This window comes from Branchiostoma lanceolatum, chromosome 9 (assembly GCF_035083965.1).
Source record: "Branchiostoma lanceolatum isolate klBraLanc5 chromosome 9, klBraLanc5.hap2, whole genome shotgun sequence".
NCBI classification, from domain to species: Eukaryota; Metazoa; Chordata; class Leptocardii; order Amphioxiformes; family Branchiostomatidae; genus Branchiostoma; species Branchiostoma lanceolatum.
In genome coordinates this window covers 2,912,881-2,935,337 of record NC_089730.1, presented here as the reverse complement: position 1 = coordinate 2,935,337, position 22,457 = coordinate 2,912,881, and the positions used below count along the sequence as shown (strand labels likewise).

Genomic DNA, 22,457 nt, shown 5'->3' with positions numbered 1-22,457 from the left:
CCTAAACACATTTTAGGTACAGGTACACAGGTTTAGGTACAGGTCCAGACCTGAACCTGTACCTGTACCTGTCAGTGAACTACTTGATAATGTTCAAATAATGGCTGATTTTCAATATGTACAAAAGCATGTTTGAACTGATAGCAAGATGATATTTAAGGTATTTTATGAAAATTTTACTCCAGCCTTTCAAAAGTGTTTTTCTGTGCTGCAGTAAGTATAGATGACTGGCTTTAGTGCACTGCCATGGTAATTTCATGGTAATTTTATCTGTCAAAGTGGCCATTCTAGTCAGGCTTGAACCCGGGTATTTCAGACCTGTACCTAATTGATTGTACTGGCACTGTATTGGTACACTGTACTGGTACACAGCTCTAGTGTCAATGTCAAGATGCGCAGAGCCTTCATTTACATCTTCTCCCCTTTTTTCTCCTTACTCTCAGACTCCGTCAAAGTCGGTCTAGCCAACAGAACTGCCACAGCAAATAGTACTTGGCTCGAAATCAACCGGATACAACAGGACCTTAACGCCAGCCTTACTGTACTCTATGGTCTGGAGAATAACATTTCAAACGTCAATCAAACTCTACTGGATTCAGAGAATCTTGTCCAAGAAACCTTGGTCCTCACAGCAAAGAACTACTCTGCAGAGATCTGGCAGAATGTGGAAGAGTTGGGGAGGCTCAATCGAACTGCAACAACACTGGTGGAACAGTTTACTGTGTTGGCTTCAAATGTGTCCAGGGTAAATAATACTTTCTAAACATTCTACTGTCAGAATTTGTAATCTTCGATCAGTTGTTGTGGTCGAAGATTGTTACAGTGATGTTTTCTCATTACCAAAATTCTCCGTCAAAAAAGTCTGCAAGTCATAAAGCATTACTATCTTGTACCCCAACATCTGCTTGGAGATTAGGATATTTATGCCATGAGGTTCTAAATCATCAGCACTGACATTAGTGTTTGTTATGCACACTAGTCTCACCAAGTATAGAAAACATGAGAGATTAAAAATGCATCCTTGTGAAAGCTGAAACATTAGTTTTAAAAACAGGAAGACATCTACATTGTACGATTAAAAAAGGAGGTCTTTTGTAGCAATGAGGTATTAGAAATAACATAAAGTGATTCTGGCATCTAACATTAAGATGATGATTGTAGACATAGATTAAAAACTCTGTGTGTTGAAATCGTTGTAATTTTGATTTTTCAACTTAACCATAGTAATAGACTGGCATATGACTGGAATAGATACCTACACCCATGAGGTAGATTAATTTTACTTTGATTTTTTTGTTTTTTCAAGCTTCTACAAGATGTGCAGGAAGGGAACCTGACGGTACAACGGTCTCTGGTCCAAGCTGAGGAGCTGGTGAGGAGTGCAGCAGACTTGGATAGGCGGATAAACGAAACACATCTCAACAGTTCTGCAGTTCAAATGACAGCATTGGGCACCCTTAACGGCACCAAGGAATATCAGGTGAACAAATTTATAAATACTAAGAAAGAGTTTCAATGTTATTGTCAATGAGTACTGTAGAAATATTAGCAGTGGTTTTATGTCCGCGGTTTTCGCAGTGGCGGTTTCACCGCAAACTTAAAGCCACCGCAAACATTTTTGTCCAATACTGTAGCAGTATTTTTTTTTTTTTTTTTTTATTGCAACATTTACATACAAGACATGATGACGACAGACTCAAGCTTACAGCTTATTTTCATGTCGTCATCGACAGAATACATTACAGAATAACAAAACAAATTTTACAAATACTGAAAATGACCAAAAAACAGGTGCGGACATGCAAAGCATAAGAGCAACAAATTATCTCAAATAAACTACATAACAGAAATAATTAAATGTAAGAAAAATTGAAATCAATAAACAGATAAATATGTGGACAGGTACTACAAGACTGGTAGGATGGTGGTTTACTACTCAAATCTTTTGGATTGTATAATGAAAAGTTGGACATGCTGTAAGAGTTTGACATTGTTTGAATTCGAAAGGAAGGGTAAGCCTTTAAGCAGTAATTGAATTAGAACATCATCCGAGAGATTATTGAGATTTATGACTGAACCTACCAGATTTTCTAAATTACTGAAGAGTAAGGAACGGTGTTGTGTGTAGTTAGGGCAGTACAAGAAGTAATGAGAAATACTTTCACAAGGATGGCCACAGGTACAAGCAGGACTGGTAACTAGGTTGCGAGTGTACAAATTGAAGTTTAAACTGAAAGTACCAAGACGGAAACGAGTGAGAAGAGCGCAGGTGTAACGAGGACCAGTGTTGAAATATGGGACAGATACAGGGCGCACAGATTTGATCATTGTTTTCTTAAAATGAGGAAGACTTAATGATCGATCTGCCAAGGTAAGGTTGTTCCAATGATACGTAGCGTAAGGTATGAATGATTTCTTAAAGCGAGTTGTGGTACACTTTAACAACTGAAAGTTATACTTATTGCGAAGGTCGTAGGAAGAGGAATCTGATACTGTGGGTGGTATCAAATCTCTTAAGTATTGTCGAGTTTGTCCATGGATAATTTTATAGAATAGGATAAGGGACTGAACATGGCGGCGGTCAGATAACTTTTCCCATCCCAGTTCGGCGAGTAGTGAAGTATACGAGGACCCCCTAATGGCACCAGCTACGGTTAAAGCACATTCATATTGTATTCGTTCGATGAGTTGAGAGTCTGAAGCAGTGCAACCGTGCCATACTACGCCACCATACTCGAGTAGGGGACGGATAAAAGATTTATATATTGTTTCCAAGACTTCACTGGGGAGCTTGAATTTAAGTTTACTGAAGGTTGAAACCTTTTTAGAAGCATTGGCTAACATGTTAGAAATATGTGTATTCCAAGACATAGTAGATGACAGATGAACCCCGATGTGTTTGTGACAGTCTACAGAATCGATTTGTTCGGTACCAAGGAAAAGGGGTGGATGTGGAGGAGGTATAGCCTTTGTAGAATAACACGTTTCGATTGTTTTTGACGGATTGGGTTCCATTAGCCACGCTTTTGTCCATGATAATATCTTAGAAAGGTCAGAATTGAGTCTAATGGCTGATACAGTGGGGGATTCTACAACATCGAGCAAGGAGCTATCGTCTGCGAACAGAAAAGGATGAGTTTCGAGTTCCTGTATCATGTCATTAATGTACACGAGAAATAATAGCGGACCAAGCACTGATCCTTGAGGTACACCTGCACTTATCTCGCACCAATCAGAGTTTTGACCTTCGATTACGACACGCTGCTTTCTACCATTGAGGTAACTTTGAAACCAGTTGAGAAAAGGCCCTTCCACCCCGTTTCGTTGAAGCTTGAAGAGTATGCCTTTATGCCAAACCTTATCAAACGCTTTTGAAAAATCAAGATAAACGGCTCTGACTTCCTTGTTCTGGTCAAAGGCTTGGAGAATTTTGTTTGTAATGAAGACAAGCTGGTTTACAGTTGAATCTCCCCTAATGAAACCAGATTGATAAGAATATAACAGATTTTGAGACATTAAATGGTTGTATAAATGTTTATAGACAATTTTTTCAAGAATTTTAGATAGGGTAGGCAACAACGAGACGGGACGGTAGTTAGAAACTATACAAGGATCGCCTTTTTTAAAGATGGGTACAACATTTGCTCTCTTCCAGACTTCTGGGAATATTCCATGACAGAGCGAAAGATTAAAAACATAGGCAATTTTATCTGAAATGTAAGGACTAATGATTTTAAGAAAACGGTTGTCAATGTTATCCCACCCGTATGCTTTAGAAGTGTCCAGCTCGGAAATATATAGTTCAACTTCAGGGGCAGTGGTTTCACAATTAAACAAACGTACATTGGTCAGATAGTCAAGATTAGGTAATGTGGAATTAGTATCATCAATTGTCGATTGGAGGGAAAAGTAACTGTTGAATTCTGAAGCCTTTTCGCTTGAGTCACATATATAATGGTCATTGCGCTTAAGTGGAGGAATTGTAGTTGACATTTTGCATCCATAAATGGTTTTGACTATATGCCACCATGTTTTACTACCTGTAGTAGAGTTAAGTAAAGAATTTTGTAGGCGAGTATCATAGTTCAATTTGGCTGAAGCTATTTCATTCACAAGTCTGTTCCTTATCTTGCGATAAGAAGCCCAGAGTGAAGGGGTATTAGATAATTTAGCTTTTTTATGTGTTTTGTCACGAATACCCATAAGTCGTCTTATTCTGGATGTCATCCATGGTTTATCACGGGGTCTGATGGTGATATTTCTGTGGGGGACGCATTTTATTTTTGTCTGAGTAATAAGATCAATTAGCATATTGCAAGCACCATCAACAGAATTACAATAAAATATATCTAGCCATTGCGGATCAGTCGAGAAGTCTACAAGTGAGGCATAGTCAATTTTTGAGAAGTCCCAGACGGTGCGGACGTATGGTGGAGGGGGTTTGATAACAAAGTCGAAATTGGCAATAATAGGGCAGTGGTGGCAACCAGACAGGGGTGAAAGAACAGACGTGGGTTGAACACGACTAGACGCGTCAGTAAATAGTAGATCAATAAGTGAGGGTGAGCGAGATAGATCGCACGTGGGTTCAGTAATCATTTGGGTAAGATTTAACATCTGAGATGACTGGAACAGTTTTGAGCCGGCTGAGGAATTTGGGTCCAGATGCCACCACGCTCCGAGCTTAGCATTTAAATCACCGGTAATGATAATAGTGTCAACATTTAAAGAAGCAGCTGTGAAGACAGAATTTTGGAAGGAGTCGATAAAACTATCAACGGTTTCTAAGTTTTGTCCAGGTGGCCTGTAATAGGCTGAAAAGAGAACACGGAATGTGCCGGGGAAAAGTTCAAGCCAGATGCACTCATCAGTCAAGGATTCCAGATCACAGCGACGTCTAAAAGCTATATGATCAGATACAAAAATCAAAACACCTCCACCGTGTCTGTTTCTATCCCGACGAACTGGAGTTTGAAAACCGTCAAGCGAAATAGCTTCAGAATCGACAGTGCTACCAAGCCACGTTTCCGTGATAGCAATTATGTCAAGCTTAAACTTAACTGCCAAAGAAGACAGTTCATCCATCTTTGAACCGGCAACAATACTGTTTACATTTGCATGAAAAACATTTAAGGATTTGATTGAGTTAACCCTGGCAGGGCCTGGATTAGGATGAATATCCCCAGCTAGTAAAATGGATACAAATACAATAGAGACTAGCACAATTAAGAGGATTATGTCGAAATGTAAGATCACATTACACTTGCGTTGAAGTCTGATGGTAAGATTAGCAGAGAACATACCTATGACTGCCCTATATTGGACTAAATCTATAGACATGTTTCTATGTTCCCCTTCAGCAATTTAGTTTGGAATTTGTATGGTTGACTTGGAGTACCTGTATGTAAACATCGCTTTGCTACTAAGACATTGAAAGAAGTATAAACAACAAATAAGGTGACAAAAGTAAATGCAAACATAGTGTCACCATAATGAAAACATAACAAGAAATAACAACAAAACATAATGGTACAGAACATATTCCGAATGCGTGGGAGGCACAGAAGGCTCGTCATCTGCACCGCGAGGATAATTAATATAATCAGGCGAGACAGAGCCATTAACAACATTAGGTTTGCCTTTAATCATGTTAAATACAAGGAATAAGCACAGCAGGTCAAGGACAAGAAAGGAAATAACTTGTAAGTATACCTGAATAAAAGAAAACGATCGTCTATGGTCCTTTGATATCGATCAGTCATTTGACAAGTCCTCAAAACTGGCGAACGTCATCATCCGAGACAAACCGGCGAATCTCAGGGGTGCCGCCATCACGGGTGACCTTGGCGAAGATCTTACCGTCCTTGGTCCACACGTTGCTCACTTGAGGTAGTCTCTTCACACTGTTGAACAGCTCCAGATTTCGTTTCGTCAGATTTTCCCGGATGACGAAAGGCTTGTAGCAGTATTTGATTATAGCGCTGCTGAAAACTTGAAACCACTGCATGCAAACACCCCATTTTCGCCTAATGGGAAATAAAAACCACGCAAAATTAAATGCATTTACAGTATACAGGATTCATGTAGCTAATATGCATTGCCTTCGAATTCTGAGCTTTACCAAGGATTTTGGTGCTTTTGTGGCTTCCAGTACCACCACCACTGCTTCCTTCCAAAGGAAACCTCGGGAATGTCTTGGACACATACTGACCCTGACTTCTCAGTGTAGACAACATGGCCATGTTGCATGTGTTGGGGTGATGCCGTGGTACCCTAATGTCAGGGTGTTTGGCCCAAAACTCAGAGGTCCTGGGTTCGAATCCTGAAAAGCACTTTACACGAAATATCACTCACTGACAGGTGAAAATGAGTACTTGCTTGCTTCTGTTAGGGACGTCCCTCAGAGAGGACATTAAATGGAGGTCCTATGTGGAGGATAGCAATACCTCAAGCACGTTAAAGAACCCACCACACTTATCCAAAAGAATAGGGGCCTTTCCAGATGTGAGTGGATCAAATAAATCTGTCCAGATATGCTGCTCGTACTGTTCAGTACAAACCTGGTGTGTTACACCATGAGGCTGCTTACAGGGTATGCAAAACAAATAAAGAAATACATTTGAATTTGAAACAAAATATCCTGTGGTCTTACGCTCGTTCTCATTTAGATGTACACATTTTGTAACTTCCGTTACCGTTTGAAGAAAGACGTTCCTGACATTAAGATATGCCACATATAAGGTGCCAAACTGTCGTTTTAAAAAGTAAGGAAAGTTTTAAGTCGTCATAAAAACGAAAGTTTGGCACCTTATATGTGGCATATCCTAATGCCAGGAACGTCTTACTTCAAACGGTAACGGAAATGTGTACAATTGTGTGGGGTCGTGTGGCGCAACGGCAGAGCGGTCGACTCAGAACCAAGAGGTCCCGAGTTCGAATCCTGTCATGTCACGGATCTTGTGCCCTTGGGAAAGGCACTTTACACGACTTTCCTCACTCCACCCAGGTGTAAATGGGTACCTGACTTCGGTTGGGGAAAGTCGTATTGAGGTCACCTGGTGGCGCCGAATGGCAGCCGCCCAGACCCTTGCGACAGTTCCACAAAATGCAAGTGTGGCTAAGATATTATATGTTGTGTATTGTGTGAAACCTGTAGAACCCTGCATCAATTTAGCGCTAGAAAGGCTGCCATTGCGGGTAATTTCTGACCAATAAAAACCATTATCATTATTAAATGAGAACGAGCGCTTAATGATTGTAAATATGCTATGCATAGTGGTTAATTTGCTACAAAGTTGGAAAAAGTTAGGTATACCCTTACTGGACATTACTATCTAGACTACTAACCTTTGATAAATGTTTAATATTTTCTTTCTTTCAGATATTTGCCAATGCTTCATTGAGCAATATCACGGGTGCTTTAGCACAGCTAACCAGCCTGAGACAAGTTCTAGCGGACGTTAACAACAGGACCACAGAAGCAGGAGACATTGCCAATGACACACTCAACACGTCAATTCGACAACTACAGGTATATATAGTTCACTTAGTATCTAAGTTGGTGTATTCTAAAGTCTAGGACTTGTATAAAATAGCATTTTGACGTGAAGAATTGCTAAAGATGGTAGAGTACTGGCTGTGTATTACTAAGCAAATTGGTTCCAATTAATTTCATTGTCCTATGTATTTGTCAATTCTTTATTTGATTGCCATTATGACCCTGAAGCAATATTTGCTATCAGGAGGAACCCTTCCTTGATTCATTCCAGTTCTCTCTGTCCAATGCCAGGCCATGTGACTATATGTTGCCTATGCATACTTTAAGGATCTTGGTCTTTGCCATTCTCGGTTTTGATTTTGACACCATATATCAGACTGTTAGACATTTTCATCTTTAACAAAACACCATTGATATCAATTTTGGAGTGTCAATTTGAAAATCTAAAGGCAGCCATATTGAAATCCCCATTTTCCAGCAGTTCCTTTAATTTTTTTTTCTCCCTGGACATACATTAATGTTTTACATAGCATTACAAGTATCAATGTTGATTTGAGCATTAGGTTGCTTTTTTATGGTGTGTAGAGAAAATTCCAGGGACTATTGTATCTTTCATATATCGCTTACAAGATTAAATTCTTCCTGTTGTACGTAGGACATGGTCAACCTTTCAAGAGAAATCAACAGCACAACAGTAGCAGAGGAGCTGGTCAACACAACTCTGCAAGGAGCGCAGGAGGGACTTCAGACAGCCCAGGCACTCCGAAATGTCACACAGACTGCTGAGTAAGTATCTACAAGATTCAAACGTGCATTCAGAGGCACGCTATAGTTAGGAAAGTCGATGAAGGTTAAACATCCAGGCAATAAGACATGCAAGCTAAAGACAAGCAACTGCCAGTGGATAAAATTTGGAAACGGTCAGATGTTGTCGTCTATCATTCACTTTTGTTCTGTATTTCCAGTCAGCGGCAATAGACAGCGACTTCTGACTATTTCCAAATGTTATCCATCTGCTATTCAAGGAGTAGCTATTATGTATACCATTATTGTTAGGAATAATGGACTGCTGCAGCAATAGCTTATTGAGTAGATTGCTTGCTTTCAATGCTTGCATGTTCGTGGGTTTGATCCCCAGCCAGGCCATTACATCTAAGCGTTTACCACACTTATCGAATAGAGTAGGGGTCCTTCCCAGTGTGAGTGGATCAAATACCTCTGATTGGATATGCAGCTTGTACTCTTTGGTACAAACCTGGTGTGTTACGCCATGAGGTTTACGGGGTATGAAATAGTATTATTACAAGGAAACATACAAACAAAAATGTTTTTGCAGGGAGGAAGCTGGTAGAGCCCTGTCCCTGGTGCAGCAGATTGAAACATCCCTGGTGGACAGTAATGATACCAGGCAGGACGTCAGGACCACTCTACAGACTGTGGAGGCTGACAGGCAGAGGATACAAAACATCACAGCACAGGTGAGATAACAGAGCATCTGCTACTTACTAATAGATACAATCAAATCTCTACAACTGGATAAAATTCGGAGATTACCCGGATGTTTTGAGTGACATCCTTCACTCTTCTTTGGGATCAGTAGAAATTTGAACTGGCAGAATGAAAAAATAAACTGGAAAAAAATGGTCGAACATGTTAAAGTCGCTAACTCCTAAGGATTGTATGCAAATGTCACTCAAAACATTAATGTAAATCATGTAGGGATCGTTTTTATCACCATAGGAACTATCTTTGTCTGCAGAGCATCGTTCTGCTAATTCCTTCAAGCTTTAGTAGTCACAAGGCACTTTACATGTGTCAAATAAACTGACGATTCAAACCCTAATGTGAGCCATCAAAAAGTGATAGTTATCTCATGGCACCTTCAAGTCATAATGTTGTATTTATGATTTCAGGGAATTGGTGAGTTGGACTGATTTTGACAGGAGAGCTTTGATCAATTCTTAAACTACTACACCTATGAGTTAATCTGATACCTCATATGCGGTTGTTATCAAAGATGACTTTATTATGTATGTATATGTGTGTTTGCATGAGATAGAGAATTTCTGTAGGTACATCTGAAGGCTTTTACCAAATGACGAAGTTTGATCTTTACAGCTTTTACCAAATGTAAGACATTTTTAAAAAGTGTTTCTTTTGCTTCAGGTTTCAACGACAGCCCAGACATCCCATGCCCAGGCTAGCACTATCCTGTCTGATGTGTTTCTGGTCAGGGAGGAGGTTAACAGACTGCAGCAGTGTTTTGTGCAGGGGAGACTGGACGCTCTGCAACTGGCTAACACAGCACGGGACATCAACACCATCTCTGAGTCAAACACACAAGTATGGGATGTTACATCTTACCTAGTACATTTTTTATGCTTGCCACTTGCCAAATTTTCGAGTAGTTCCATGGAGTTTCTCAAGGTACAGTTCAGTTGTTGGGTCAGTCCTTATATTTAGTAACACTATACTTTTAAGGTCTCTAAACCTATAGCCCGTTTTATATGTGGGAGAATACATACTTGGTTACGTGTACTGTGAAGTAACATTCAAGGCATTGCTGAAAGAGATTATACAAAGAAAAGGAGGTGAAAATGAGAATGACAAAGCAAGATCAGGACGATTCGACCATTTGCCATGTTGGCCAACTCAGCCAGGGTTTGACTTAGGGTCTGGGGCAGGTTGACTAAGGTATTGAGCAAAGTTGATCTGATTAGTCATGGTCCAAGTTGGTAAAGGGCCAAAGTTTCCAGCATCCACCTCACATCAAAGCAGTGACTTGAGTTCATTTTTAAGACCATTAACCAGAGGTATGCCTATTTTCAGACAATAGCAGCAGCCAAACAGCAACTGACTGCTGCACAGACACAAGCAACCTCTTTGGTAGATGGCAGCGAGGCCCTCCAGCAGGAGGCATTGGAACTGCAGGAGAACGAGGCTACTGCTGTTGTTACTGAGATGGCCTCACTACAACAGGTGGCAGAGATACAAGGTACATAAAAACAATCATTGTGGACTCTTCTGTCTTAACTAGGGGTGGGTACCGGTACCGTGTACCGGTACAAAACCGGTATTTTCTTATGGACCGGTCCAAAAAAACCGGTCCAGAGAAAATCAGTCGACCGGCCTATGGACCGATTAGAAAATTCACAGTACCAGACTACCAGCAGGCGGTAACATAACCGGTCTAAGAAAATACAAAAAAAACATTTAACGAGTCGTGGTTGCCCTTTTCGAAGACGTTAGTAGTGAATCATTTGTAGATGAGTCAACAGACGGCTAGTGCACATTAGTGTACACCGAGAATAATCATATTATTCTAATATACAATTTGAACATAATTTGTAGGACTCTTTACTTGTGTCTCGCTCTCCAAAATATGACGTACTGCGACAGGTCCGGACCTGGACCTGACTCTCTGGACCTGGACCTGGACCGGACCGAAATTTTCTGTACCGGTACCCACCCCTAGCCTTAACGTTGCATATCAATAAATGATATTATGAGTAGTAAAGGGCAGTAAATTCGTAGCAATCAGCAGGTTTTCAGCAGGTTTTCAATATTCTGTCTGTCAGTGACAACAATGAAACATTTGTTACATTACGAGTGGCTATCTAAGTGTTGGGTGTGAATACAACCTATTGTCACTACATACATGTAGTAGTTGTGTAGGTGATGTGTTACCCTGAAGGGCTGTTATACCAGTTAACACAAGCAGATATGAAAGAAAACTACAAAGCACAATAATCTTATACCACAAATTTGTTCAGGTTTATGCTATTTGCATGTTGAACTGTGTTTCTGTTCTACAATATGGGTAATTATAATCTACACAGCATTTTTTATGAGCTAGTTGAAGAATATTCATTCATATTGTAATTATGGTGGCCCCGGTGAGGTGTAACAGTTGGAGCATTGGTCTCTGAACCAACGATTCCGGGTTCGATACTTGACATGCCTGACAACATTGTGCCCTTGGAAAAGGCACTTTACATGATATCTCTACCATGATGGTGGCATGATGACAACCTAGCCTATCCGGCTAATCTGTCAAAAAGTGTGCCAAAAACACAAATATGGTGCCCCAATATCAATGTTTGCACATTTGCCACCACCATCATCATCATCTTGTTGTGAGAGTGTCACGGATGAACATCACCCTCCTCCTCCAGTCCTCCCTGTCCTCCATTGCTCTTGGCAGTTCTTCTAAATTGCAGCCTGCATCCTCACACAGCTGCTGTATGTAGGTCGTGTGAGGTCGGCCTACACTAGCATGTCCATGTTTTGGTGCCCACATTTGCCACCAAGAGCCATAAAAGATTTAATGATGTTGTGATTGTCAGGAAAGCCTGATGATGACTGTCGTTTTTATCTGATGTACAGATCTGCTGGATGTGTACATAGCCAGGCAGCAGGAGATGGAGGATCTGGAGACTGAGATGACAGATCTGGAGGGCCAGCTCGACTCTCTCATCTCCAGCTTTGAAGCAGTGGATCCGGCCACACAGCAGTGTTCCAACCCTTGAACTGATACATTGAAATTGAAAAGAAGGAAGCAAAAGGAATAAAAAGTCATTTTGAAAGAAAACCTGTTGCTTCTGAGGGGGCAAATGTACAGCTTTGAAGCAGCAGTTTTGATGACCACGAATGATGTTTATCATGTCATAGATGTACATCTACCATTGATTTACTTGGCTGGAGAAATTAGTTGTTGCAGTCGTTATGTCCTATGCTGATTAAACATTGTATAAGGCTACTAACTTGAGATCCTTTGTTAGATTCAACAAAGGCTGTTGCTATTATTTGTAAAAAAGCACAAAGATTTTGTTTACATACCAAACATTATACACCACACACAAATGGCATCAAAAGAAGTAGCAAACTGGGCCATATCCAAAAAATTTTAATCTTAAAGTTCATTTTGTGCAATGAAATGTGAATCAGACCGAGGAAGGATTGATATTGATTTTGCTTTGTATGTATACACAACTGCCTTAGAGTATGCAGTTTTCTCAGATTTCCAGACAAGTTTGTAAATACTTTAGTCTGTAAACCATATGATATTATGAAGCTTTATCGTATGTCTAAATGCTGTAACATAAGATGTACAGAACGAATGTTTAAACTCAATAACGAAAAAAATAATAATTGTTGTGCTTGGCAGCTGGCTGCCTTTATCCGAATAGATAATTCTAAATATTGTACTTTGAAATATAGGTTTTACTTTAACCGGTATTCTGTCAGATTCATGCAAGAAAGTAAATCAAAATACGACTGCTGATTAAAGTTATCATCATAAGTTCCTTCTACATGTTGTCCATATAATTTATTGATCACTTGGTAAATTATGATACATTACAGCTGATAGAATTGACGTTCACCTTTTCAGATGTAGTATAGTCTTTTCTAAAGTCATATTTTTTATTGACAAATTCTTCGGTAAAGAAGGCTGCAGAATGTTTCTACGGTATTTTCTTTATCATAAAGCAATATGAAGTGTTCCCACTTTTTCTTTACTTTCTTGTCCCCATAAAGTTTGGAAACTATGGCCAGAAAAGTCACCAAAGATGAACCAGCCAATTTGAAAAGAACTGAAACAGCAACAATTGAGTATTGCGAATACAATGATAGCGTCATGGTCCGGGGTCGCTATCTTGACGTGACCATAATTACCTTCGCTAGAAGGTTATGTTTTCGGTTTGGCTATGGTAGAGTGGTATACCTCAAGAAGCTGTCGGTGTTTTATGCTTTATGGTAGGTGGGCAGGTATCGGCGAGACGAGGATAAAGTTTGAATGACCCTGCTGGGAACTTCTCACGGTACTGCAGTGGGTCCTTTGTGTATTTTTATTTGTTAGCAGCATAACTTGAGAAGCTGTGGATAGATCGTTATGAAACTTCGTAGGTGGGTAGGGGTCTGAACAACGAAGGTCAAGGTCGAGAAGAGACCTCCTAGCGGCTACCTACGGCAATGCGGTGGAAGTTCGAAGAATGAGATGTAGTTTTCTGGATGTGCCATTGTTCTGATTTTTGAGTGGTGGATAGCGTGTAGCAAGGAGAAAGTCAAAGTGGTGTTAGTTTGGGCCCCTAGCACCTTGTCTGAAACTGCAGTGAACCTTAAGCTTTTTGATGGAAACTTTGCAGGAGGATGACTCAAGCAGGGGTTGGTATCATGGTGTCTTTCATTGTTCTGGGCCTTAGGTAATGATTAACATAATGAGATGCATTTCATGTTCCTGGTGGGGAGATGTCGTTCAGACAACACATGCCCACCAGTAAAACTCCTGTTTCCACCAAGTCATGGGTTCTTTCTGCTCAGATGGTGGCAGAAGGGGAATGTTGGTTTTACCCGACAAGTAAGTACTTAATACCAGCTCAGAAAAGAACAAGAAATAGTCATACCTTCAAGTAACATACTTATCAATTTAGGGTTGATGTGTTTTCCTAGAAATATCGTAGAGTGGAACTCTAGAGTAGAGGCATACTCATTAGATACATTAATCATCCTACATATCTTGTTTCAGACTTTGCATTCTTCTGTGAGTCGCAAAAGGATACAGATAAAACATGCAGATCAGTTTAATTGAATATCAAAAGACACAGGAATTCCAGATAAAAAAAGAAGAAAGATGTGCCCAATTGAGGTCATTGACCTCGCAGGGTGACAACCCACATTCCGGAATTGTATTCAAATCAAGTGCACACAAGCCATTCAAATTCAAAGGTAGCCAAACTTTATTGAAAGAACCTAGTGCCTAAAGACAAGTGTAATGGGTTCGAAGGAAGCCAAATTTTATTGAAAGAACTTAGTGCCTAAAGACAAGTGCAATGTTAGTGTTGTCTCCTCCAGAAAATTGTTCGACTCTTTGAGCAAACCTGTCTGCATTTGCTGCTAAAGCGCAAATGCTTGTTAATTTAACATGTTGTGTACATGCCCATTATTTTGAAATACGGCAACGGTCTCACAGCGCCCCCTATCTGCTTCTGTCAATACTGCAGTACCACAATTCATGAGACTACAGTTTGACAACAATCGATAGAGGTCACTAGCAGACCGTCTATGACACGGTGTCCCATTTGGAGTAAGACAGGAATGAGAGCTCAAATCAAGTGCACATTAACCATTCAAGTTCAAAGGAAGCTAAAATTTATTGAAAGAACCTAGTGCCTTAAGACAAGTGCAATGTTAGTGTTCCTCCAGAATGTTTCTCGGCTATTTTATCAAACCTGTCTGCATTTGACGCTAAAGCGCAAATGCTTGTTATTATCTCCATGAAAAATGGAGATATTTTTTTGGTGTGTGTGTGTGTGTGTGTTTGTGTGTGTGTGTGTGTGTGTGTCTGTGTGTGTTTCCGGACTATTGTAGTCAGCATAACTCAAGAACCTCTGGCTGGATTACGATAATATTTGGTATGTGGGCGGGTGTTGTGAAGCCGAAATTCAAGGCTGATTTTGGGCCCCCTGGTATCTGACCTAGGTACTGCAGCAGAACTTCAATTTTTGTATCTTTTGACCTTGACGTGCTATGGTCTTGATTTTTTAGTGGCAGATAGCTTGTGATGTAATAAAAAGTGGTGTAGGTTTGGGCCCCCTAGCAGCTTGCTCTGGAACTGCATGGGCGTTATTGTGAAAATCTTCTAAGGAGAATAACTGAACAAAGGAACAACGGATATCCATGATATTTAGTATGCAGTTAGCTTAGACAGAGAAATACACAATGAAGTGCAAATTATGCTAATTGGGACTAAATTTGCATAGCTAATGAGGAAAATCTATATTTGCAGTGTTTTCCATTATAAGACTCAAATGCATGTAACATATGTAGTTTGTAGAAAGTGGAGCATCAACAGATACCAATTATGCAAATAAATTTCTGATTTATATAATTAATGCAAAATATGGAAATTCATCAAATTGGAAAATTATAGGACTATCAATATTGCAACATGTGTAAGTAAGATAAATGTGTTTATGATTAAGCATATAATATGTAAATGTGTAAGTCATTTGCATAAATAGATTTGTTCATGGAGATATGAGGTCGCGGAACTCTTGTTTAACATGTGTGCATGCCCATTGTTTTGAAATACGCCGACGGTCTCACAGCGCCCCATATCCGTGACGGCAATAAGACAACAATCGATAGAGGTCGCTAGCAGACCGTCTGTGACACGATGTCCCACTCGGAGTAATACAGGAATGAGACCTCAAATCAGTTATTAAACATGTTGTGCGCATGCCCATTATTTTGAAATACGCTAACGGTCTCACAGCGCCCCTATCTGCTTCTTTCTATACTGCAGAACCACAATTTATGAGACGGCAGTTTTGACAAGAATCGATAGAGGTCACTAGCAGACCGTCTGTTAGACGGTGTCCAACTCGGAGTAATACACGAATGAGCACTTAAATCAAGTGCAGACGAGCAATTCAAGTTCAAAGGAAGCCAAGCTTTATTGAAAGAACCTATTGCTTAAAGTCAATTGTAATGCAACTTCAAAGGAAGCCGATCTCTATTGAAAGAACTTAGTACCTAAAGACAATTTCAATAATAGTGTTGTCTCCTCAAGATATTTCTCGAATCTTTGAGCAAACCTGTCTGCAATTGCCGCTAAAGCGCAAATGCTTGTTAATTTAACATGTTGTGTGCATGCCCGTTATTCCGAAATACGCCATCTTGAATTCCACCGACGGTCTCACAGCGCACCCTAACTGCTAATGTCAGTACTGCAGTACCACTATTCATGAGACGGCAGTTTTACAAGAATCGATAGAGGTCACTAGTAGACCGTCTGTGACACTGTGTCCTACTCAGAGTAATACAGGAATAAGACCTCAACTAAAGTGCACATGAGCCATTCAAGTTCAAAGGAAGCCAATCTTTATTGAAAAAACTTAGTACCTAATGACAATTGCAATGTTACTGTTTTCTCCTCCAGAATATTACTCGTCTCTTTGAACAAACCTGTCTGCATTTGCCGCTAAAGCGCAAATACTTGTTAATTTAACATGTTGTGCGCATGCCCATTATTTTAATACGCCGACGGTCTCACAGCGCCCCCTATCTGCTTCTGTCAATACTGAAGTACCGCTATTAATGAGACGGCAGTTTTTACAAGAATCGATACAAGTCGCTAGCAGACCGTCTATGACACGGTGTCCAACTCGGAGTTAGCCAGGGATGAGACCTTAAATCAAGTGCACATTTTCCATTAAAGTTCAAAGGAAGCCAAACTTTATTGAAAGAACCTATAGCTAGTGCCTAAAGACAAGTGCAATGCTAGTGTTGTCTCCTCCAGAATATTACTTGTCTCTTTAAGCAAACCTGTCTGCATTTGCCACTAAAGTGCAAATACTTGCTAATTTAACATGTTGTGTGCATGCCCATTATTCTAATACGCCGACGGTCTCAGACCGCCCCCTATCTGCTTCGGTAAATACTGAAGTACCGCTATTCATGAGACGGCAGCATTGAGAAGAATCTATACAAGTCGCTAGCAGACCGTCTATGACACCGTGTCCCACTCGTAGTAAGACAGGGATGAGACCTAAAATAAAATGCACATTAGCCATTCAGGAAGCCAAACTTTATTGAAAGAACATAGTGACTAAAGACAAATGTAATGTTAATGTTGTCTCCTCCAGAATAGTGCTCGAATCTTTGAGAAAACCTGTCTGCATTTGCCGCTAAAGCGCAAATGCTTGTTAATTAAAAAAACATGTTGTGTGCATGCCCATTATTTTTATACGCCGACCAGCTAGCAGACCATCTGTGACACGGTGTCCCACTCTAAGTTATACAGGAATAAGACCTCAAATGAAGTGCACACAAGCCATTCAAGTTAAAAGGAAGCCAAACGTTATTGAATGAACCTAGTGCCTAAAGACAATTGCAATGTTAGTGTTGTCTCCTCCAAAAAAATGCTCGACTCTTTGAGCAAACCTGTCTGCAAAGGCCGCTAAAGCGCAAATGCTTGTTAATTTAACATGTTGTGTGCATGACCAATATTTTGAAATACGCCGACGGTCTCACAGCGCCCCATATCTGCTTCTGTCAATACTGCAGTATCACTATTCTTGAGATTGCACTTTTGACAACAATCGAGAGAGTTCGCAGGAGAACGTCTGTAACACGGTGTCCCACTCGGAGTGATACAGGAATGAAACCTCAAATCAAGTGCACATGAGCCATTCAAGTTCAAAGGAACTTTATTGAAAGAATCTCGTGCATATTGACAAGTGCTATGTGAGTGTTGTCTCCTCCAGAAAATTGCTCGACTCTTCGAGCAAATCTGTCTGCATTTGCCGCTAAAGCGCAAATGCTTCATTGAAATGTTGTGTGCATGTCTATTATCTTGAATTCCACCGACGGTCTCACAGCGCCCCCTATCTGCTTCTGTCAATACTGCAGTAACACTATTTATGAGACGGCAGTTTTGACAAGAATCGATAGAGGTTGCTAGCAGGCCGTCTGTGACACGGTTTTCCACTCGGAGTAATACAGGAATACGACCACAAATTAAGTGCACACGCGCAATTCAAGTTCAAAAGAACCTTGTGCCTAAAGACAAATGCAATGTTAATGTTGTCTCCTCCAAAAAAATGCTCGACTATTTGAGCAAACCTGTCTGCAAAGGCTGCTAAAGCGCAAATGCTTGTTAATTTAACATGTTGTGTGCATGACCATTATTTTGAAATACGCCGACGGTCTCACAGCGCCCCATATCTGCTTCTGTCAATACTGCAGTACCACGATTCATGACGGCAATTTTGACAGCAATCGATAGAGGTCGCTAGCAGACCATCTGTGACACGGTGTCCCACTCTGAGTGATACAGGAATAAGACCTCAAATGAAGTGCACACAAGCCATTCAAGTTCAAAGGAAGCCAAACGTTATTGAAAGAACCTAGTGCCTAAAGACAATTGCAATGTTAGTGTTGTCTCCTCCAGAATATTGCTCGACTCTTTTTTTTATTTCTTATTTTTATTATTTATCCAGAAAACAAGAAAACAATATACACATGGACATGGACATAGTGGCGCTACACTCAAGTACATAGACTTATTTTACAGCGCCACAGAAAAACTAAATAAAAATAGACATAGACAATGACAAACTTAAGCCAGTTTCTGAACAAACGTAACAGAAATAAGATAAGATATGACTAAAGTAATGCGTATCAAATTAACGATAGTGAGTAACAACGTAACTGAATATTTAAATACACAAAGTGATTGAAATATGAAATACATAATACATACAACTGTTCCGACACTTGATTTTTAAAGGTAATATTCACAGATGATTCAAGGCGATTCCAAGTAGAAGTACTTAGAACCTCCCTGAATCATTTATAAAGTTTTGTGTCATCAGCATGATTTTGATATTGTAACTGGAGGATATTGTAGGTGAGCCTTTTAAAAGAACCGCTAGTTTTGCTTTATCAGAGAGATTGTTGAGATCAATGAGATGGCCTATTTCCTGTGTAAAAGTATTGAAGAGTTTTGACCTTTGGTCAGTGTAAGAGGGACAATTCAACATATAATGCAGGACGGATTCACATGGGCATCCACAGCTACAAGCAGAACTGGGGGCTAAGCTTCGCTTAAAAAGACTGTAATGTAAGTTGTACGTGCCGATGCGAAGTCGGGCGAGAAGGGCGCCGGAGTAGCGGGGACCACGGTTATAATGAGGAGATCGCAGGGAACGGACTAATTTTAAGATGGTTTCGAAACAGAGAGTATCTTAAAGAACGAACCTCAGAAGTAAGTTCATTCCAATGAGTTAAACAATAAGGGACGAAAGATTATTGGTGGTATGTCTGAAGGATCTTAAGTTGGCTTTGTTCCTCAGGTTGTATGAGGTAACAGAAGAAATTTCAGGAGGAAGTAAATCCTGTAAGTATGGCCGTGTTTGGCCATGGATGATTATAGAAAACAAACATAATCGATGGATATGGCGTCTGTTTGATAGGGTTTCCCAACCAAGTTCTTCGCAGATAGCAGAATAGGACGAGCCTTTGATGGCCCCTGATACAATAAGTGAACAATGGTATTGAATTCTTACAATTAGACGAGAGTCAGCAGCTGTACAGCCATGCCAGACTACATCTGCATACTCGAGACAGGGACGTATAAAAGTTTTATAGATGAGTTCTAAAACGTGACGTGGTAATTTAAATTTAAGAACACTAAAGACATTTACTTTTTTTGAAACTTTGCCGGTTATTTGGCAGATATGTCGATTCCAGGACATATTAGAGGTTAGAACTGTTCCAATATGTTTATGAGACGTAACTCGTGTTATTGCGGACTGTCCAAGGAAAAGAGGAGGGTGGTGTTTTTGCGGAAAAGCATATTTCCTCTGACTTCGAGGGGTTCAGCTCCATTAACCATGCATTGGACCAGGACAAGATTTTAGACAGATCGGAGTTAAGCCGGTCTGCAGATGTAGTTGGACTCTCGACTATTTCAAACAGTGAGCTATCGTCGGCAAATAGAAAAGGTAAAGAATCCAGATTGTTAACTATGTCATTAACATATACGAGGAACAGTAAAGGGCCCAAAACGCATCCCTGGGGGACCCCAGCGCCAATCTCGCACCATGGAGAGAATTGTCCATCCAACACAACCCTTTGAGATCTCTGTGATAGGTAAGTATGCATCCAATTAAAAAGGGGGCCCTCTATCCCGTTCTGTTTAAGTTTAAAAAGAAGACCGGAATGCCACACTTTGTCGAAGGCCCTCGAGAAATCTAAGAAAACAGATCGCACCTCTTTACCGTCCTCGAGAGCTTGCACAATCAAATGACATATATAAACTAATTGACACACAGTGGAGTCGGATTTTATAAAACCTGATTGGAGTGCATATAGAAGATTGTCAGAAATAAGGTGGTTGTATACATGTTTGTAGACAATTTTCTCGAGGACCTTCGACAAAGTGGGAAGCAGAGAAATTGGTCTGTAATTGCATTTGTTTTGGGGGTCACCTTTCTTGAGTATTGGGATAATATTAGCTCTTTTCCAAATTGTGGGGAATGTTCCATGTGATAAGGATAGATTAAATACAAATGCTATTTTATCAGATATAAATGGAGTAATAATTTTAAGAAAACGATTGTCGATATTGTCATAGCCCTGGGCCTTTGAGATATTTAGGTCACTGATGTATAGTTCAACTTCTTCAGGAGAAGTCAGAAGACAAGATAACCTAGTATCAGTATGAAATGTAAGGTCAGGTAGGGTAGCTTGAGATGTATCAATTGATGATTGGGAAGCAAAGTAGTCATTAAAAAGACAGGCCTTTTCATGTGAGTCAACAACGAACGAGGCACCATCTATAAGGGGAGGTATTGCTGTGTGACTCTTACGTCTATAGAAATGTTTCACAATGTGCCACCACTTTTTTTCAGAGGTTAATGGATTAGAAAGTTGATTCACTAAATGCGCTTCATAAGCAACCTTGGCTTGCTCAATTGCATTAGACAGTTTGTTACGCGTTTTGCGGTATTTCTCCCAGTGAGCCGAGGAATTTGACAGTTTGGCTATCTTATGCGTTCTATCACGGGAACGCATAAGTTAGCGTATACTTGGGGACATCCAAGGTTTATCATTTGGTCTTACAGTGACTGTCTTGTGAGGGACGCATCGATTTTTTGCCTCCAGAATTAATTCAGCAAGTTTAACGCTAGCCTCATCTACAGTCCCGCACCTATATATTTCGCACCATTTGGGATCACATATAAAAGATGAAAGGGACTCATAGTTAATGTTTTTATAGTCCCAAATAGTGCGCATATAGGGTTTGGGAACAGGAACACAAAGATTCATTTTGGCGATAGTAGGAGAATGATGACATCCTGACAATGGCGACAAAACACGATGATTTAGAAAGTAGCGTGGGAAGTCGGTGAAAATCAAATCGATGAGGGAAGGTGAGTGTGATAGGTCGCAGGTGGGTTCCTTAACAATCTGTACTAGGTTGACCAGCTGCGCAGCCTGGAACAATTGGGCACCAGCATATGTGATTGGATCGAGATTCCACCATTCTTCGTGTTTGGCGTTGAAATCACCTGTCACGATAATGGCATCAGGGCGTGATGAGCGTGCCCTAGCAACAGAGTCTGTGAAGGAATCCATGAACTGATTAACCATGGAGGTATCTTGCCCTGGCGGCCGGTAGTAAGTAGAAAACAGGATTTTAAAAGATCTAACACAGACTTCCGACCAAATACATTCAAAGTTAGGAGGTTCTAGATCGCAGCGTCTTCTACATGGAATTAAGTTGGAGACATAAACTTGAACTCCACCCCCATGGCGATTTCGATCACGTCGAAAGGGGGGCTGAAACCCCACCAGAGAAATATCGGATGTTTCTATACTGTCGCCTAGCCAAGATTCTCTGATTGCTATAATGTCTATGTTGAAATCTGAAGCTAGTGATGCTATTTCATCGAGTTTGGAACCAGCAGAAATACTATTGACATTTACATGCATAAAAGTAAGATGTTTACCGTGACCTTGATATCTCTCGGGTCCAGAGCTAGGGCAGAGATTAACAGAGATTGTATCGGACATAATTGGAAAATCAATTTGTTAGACAACAGTTATATTCTTGATCTTGGGTTGTAAAGTGGGAGGGTCAGTTTTAGTCCTATAAGAATTAACAACAGTCATATTCGAGTGAATAGTACAAAGCTTAAATTCGAACATAAAGGTCATAATCAGATCGTCATACACACACACACAAAAATTCAAATTAATAACTATCGAAATATAGTCCTTGTATATAAACTTAGCTTCAAAACAGCTAGGGGCAACACGGCAAATACACCGGGCTATTAATGTGATCATGTTGGCGCACTAGGCATGTTAAGGCAAGGGTTACTTTGTCATCGGTAAGGAGGTCAGGTGTGATCAGATCCTCTCGTACAACTGTGCAAACGCAAAATCT

The 22,457-nt window shown here is 40.3% G+C and overlaps 1 protein-coding gene across 1 annotated transcript in view; it reads left to right on the top strand.

Moving 5' to 3' along the window:
* LOC136441967 (laminin subunit gamma-1-like) overlaps positions 1–12,810 on the top strand; it is a 63,463-nt gene extending 50,653 nt beyond the window's left edge. Inside the window, exons 28-35 of the mRNA XM_066438535.1 lie at positions 444–745; positions 1,307–1,480; positions 7,382–7,531; positions 8,154–8,284; positions 8,835–8,976; positions 9,665–9,841; positions 10,328–10,493; positions 11,885–12,810. Coding sequence (XP_066294632.1) covers positions 444–745; positions 1,307–1,480; positions 7,382–7,531; positions 8,154–8,284; positions 8,835–8,976; positions 9,665–9,841; positions 10,328–10,493; positions 11,885–12,027 — 1,385 coding nt within the window. The 3' untranslated portion in view covers positions 12,028–12,810. The remainder of the gene's footprint in view (positions 1–443; positions 746–1,306; positions 1,481–7,381; positions 7,532–8,153; positions 8,285–8,834; positions 8,977–9,664; positions 9,842–10,327; positions 10,494–11,884) is intronic.
* Positions 12,811–22,457: the final 9,647 nt, after the last annotated feature.